This window comes from Galeopterus variegatus, unplaced genomic scaffold, assembly GCF_000696425.1.
Source record: "Galeopterus variegatus unplaced genomic scaffold, G_variegatus-3.0.2 Scaffold7183, whole genome shotgun sequence".
Lineage (NCBI taxonomy): Eukaryota > Metazoa > Chordata > Mammalia > Dermoptera > Cynocephalidae > Galeopterus > Galeopterus variegatus.
In genome coordinates, this window is record NW_007733294.1 from 103,303 (window position 1) to 106,147 (window position 2,845).

Consider the following 2,845-nt stretch of genomic DNA (forward strand, 5'->3'; position numbering starts at 1 on the left):
CAAGTGTGGAAGCTTTTCTGCCCGTGGGGCATTGGCAACTGCTTGTTAGTTGTACCAGGTTCAACCTACCAGGTCCACTTTCCAAATAAGTTATGCTGCTTTTACCAGCACAAGCCATTGCAGAACAATGTATTTGATCAACAGAATACTTTGTACACAAAGTAGGCTTAATGATTGTTGGTGGTTTTGATGGCTGTAGTTAAATTATTATTTTTATTTTCTTTCTCATTATAGCAATCATTATCACCATTATAACTACATGTGTTGAGCCTTAACTTTCTGCCAGGAATTGTACCCAAAAACTTCATGCACATTATCTTTTTTAATCTTTCCTACAAGTTTTATATCAGGAAATCTGCCAAACTCTAATGAAAGAAATCAAAGAAGAGCCAAATAAATGGACGGATATTCCATGTTGATGAATAGGAAGATGCACAATTGTCAAGACGTCTGTTCTTTCCAATTTGACCCATAGATTCAACAAATTCTCAGTCAAAATTCCAACATATCATTTTGTGAATATTGACAAACAGATTTTAACGTTTTTATGGAGGAGGCAAAAGAAGCAGAATAGTAACACCATCATGAGGGAGAAGAATAAATTCAGAGGACTGACATTACCTGACATCAAGACTTTGTATATAGCTACACTAATAGTTGAATCTGTCCAATAGAGCATACTGCTTGTGTCAGCAAGAGTTCAAACCAGACTCCATCTAAAATCTAGGTTCTGAACTAAACAGCTTCTGGCGCTGTTCAGATCTTGCTCCAGAATCCTTGAACCTGGAAAAACAAATTCTCTCCCTTCTCCCAAGGAATAGGCAGCTAATGATCATCTTTCTCTCAACAGCTGCTGGCTGAAGCCTGATGAAGGATTCATCTGGAGCTTCATGGGGCCGGTGGCAGTCATTATCTTGGTAGGTGATAGTTTTCTATGCGTGTGTCCACTCTGGGTTGGCCAAGCATAGAGAGTATGTTCCTTACCTGTTAAAGTAGAAATGAGATAAAGATAAATGGTCACAGTTTAATGTGACAAACCCCTATTCCTGAAATTACTGTCTTCACTTGTCTTTCCTTGGCTACCTCTTGGGTCACTGGTTGCTTTGATATAATAGAACCTTCTGCTGGGGATTCTTTTTAAAATACTGCATTTATTCACTCAACAAATATTTAGTGAATGTCTACTCTGTGCAGGGTGACATGGTTTTCCTGTTTGCCACGGACTTCCTGATTACATCTGTTCTTGTAGAGCTATTGGTATCCCCCTTCCTCTTTCAAAGTGCCCTGGTTAACATCCTACAACACACAGGACAGCACCCTCACCCCAACAAACTCACACCAAGGATGATCAGACCCTGAAGGTCAATATTGCCAAGATGGAGAAAGCCTGCCCTGAGAGTGTGTGCACTCCAGTCTGACATGCTTTTGAGGGAGGGCCTTTGAAGAGAATAATACTCCACTCAAGATCACAGTCTATATCCTAAACACTGGCTTTGATTCTAACTCGTTGGATCCATCTGTGAAAATGAACAAATCCACTCAAATGAGAACAAGCAAAGGGTATTTATTCAGGGATTGCTATAGCAGTAAGGGAGTCAGCCACCATCACTTCTGTGTGGTATAGACCAAAGGGCAGAGGAGTGGGAAAGATTTACAGTGGAATAAAAGGGAAGGCTTCAGGTACGCCCTGACGGGAGGCTGCTGGCATGGGGAAGCTGCATGTGGCTAACGAGAAGCAGGGTATCCTATGTGATTGGTTAAGGGTGCATGTTGGTTTTCTCATGTTTGTTCTAAGTTGGATATGGGGACAGAAATTAGGGAAGCTGTCAGTTATTAATCAAGTCCTGGTCATCTCGGGCTGATTGCTGCAGGGTTATTGTTCAGCTTCCTGGAGTGGTTGTTACAGATTGCGGGTCAGAGTTCTGTTTTTATAGATGATCTGGCCATTGTCCATTTGTGTGTCCAGTCTCTCAGTACCTTCTGCTTGACTTTGTAGATCAACTCGATCCTTCTAAGTTGGACGTTGTGGATCCTGAGGCAGAGGCTTTGCAGCGTCAATGCCGAAGTCTCGAAGCTCAAAGACACCAGGTGCAGCCCTCTCTCCTTCCCTCTTCTTTTCTAGTTTTCCTTCCTTCTTCCCACAAAACTTCATGGAATATCTTCTGTGTGCTGGGTCCTGTGCCCAGGACAGGTGACGAGGCCTGTTTAGAGTAGCACAGAGCCTAGATTTGGAGACTCAAACTGCAGCTCCACCCCTGACTAGCTGTGTGGACCTTAGGCAAGTTACATAACCTCACTGAAACTCAGTTTCCTCATCTGTAGAATAGACATATTAATTTTGCCTACTTTATGTGGTTTATGAGGCATTTAGCACAGTTAGTAGAAACAGTGTTTCATATATTGAAACTATTAATACATTTACTACTTCTCTGTATTCTTATTTGTGCATGTTTACAAAGAACAGAATCATAATATTTATCATGCTATTTTGCTCTTTATAATTTTTTCTCTTAATAATATAATAAATATTTTCCCATTTAATTAGAAATTATTCTATAATATTTTTTGCATATGATTTAAGTGTCAGGATGCCTCACAACTTACTTACATCATACATTATTTAGGGATACAAGTTGCTTCTCTTTATTTTATTTGCTTTTTGCTATTATAAACTATACTGCCTTGAATATCCTTGTAAGTAAATTGTTCTATGTTGTGGTTATTTAATTATATTTAAGTGTTAAATCGCCTGAATTAAAGGGTAAGCTTGATGGTGATGCTTTTAGTATATATTGAAAATTGGTTTCCAGAAAATTTGTTCCCAAAAATGAGAATAGTTGTTTAC

General features: G+C 39.5%; 1 protein-coding gene across 1 annotated transcript in view; it reads left to right on the plus strand.

The window, feature by feature from the left end:
* The window catches only part of LOC103607153 (EGF-like module-containing mucin-like hormone receptor-like 4), a 37,045-nt gene that overhangs the window by 14,550 nt on the left and 19,650 nt on the right, over positions 1-2,845 (plus strand). Inside the window, 2 exon segments of the mRNA XM_008591688.1 lie at positions 851-917; positions 1,997-2,088. Coding sequence (XP_008589910.1) covers positions 851-917; positions 1,997-2,088 — 159 coding nt within the window.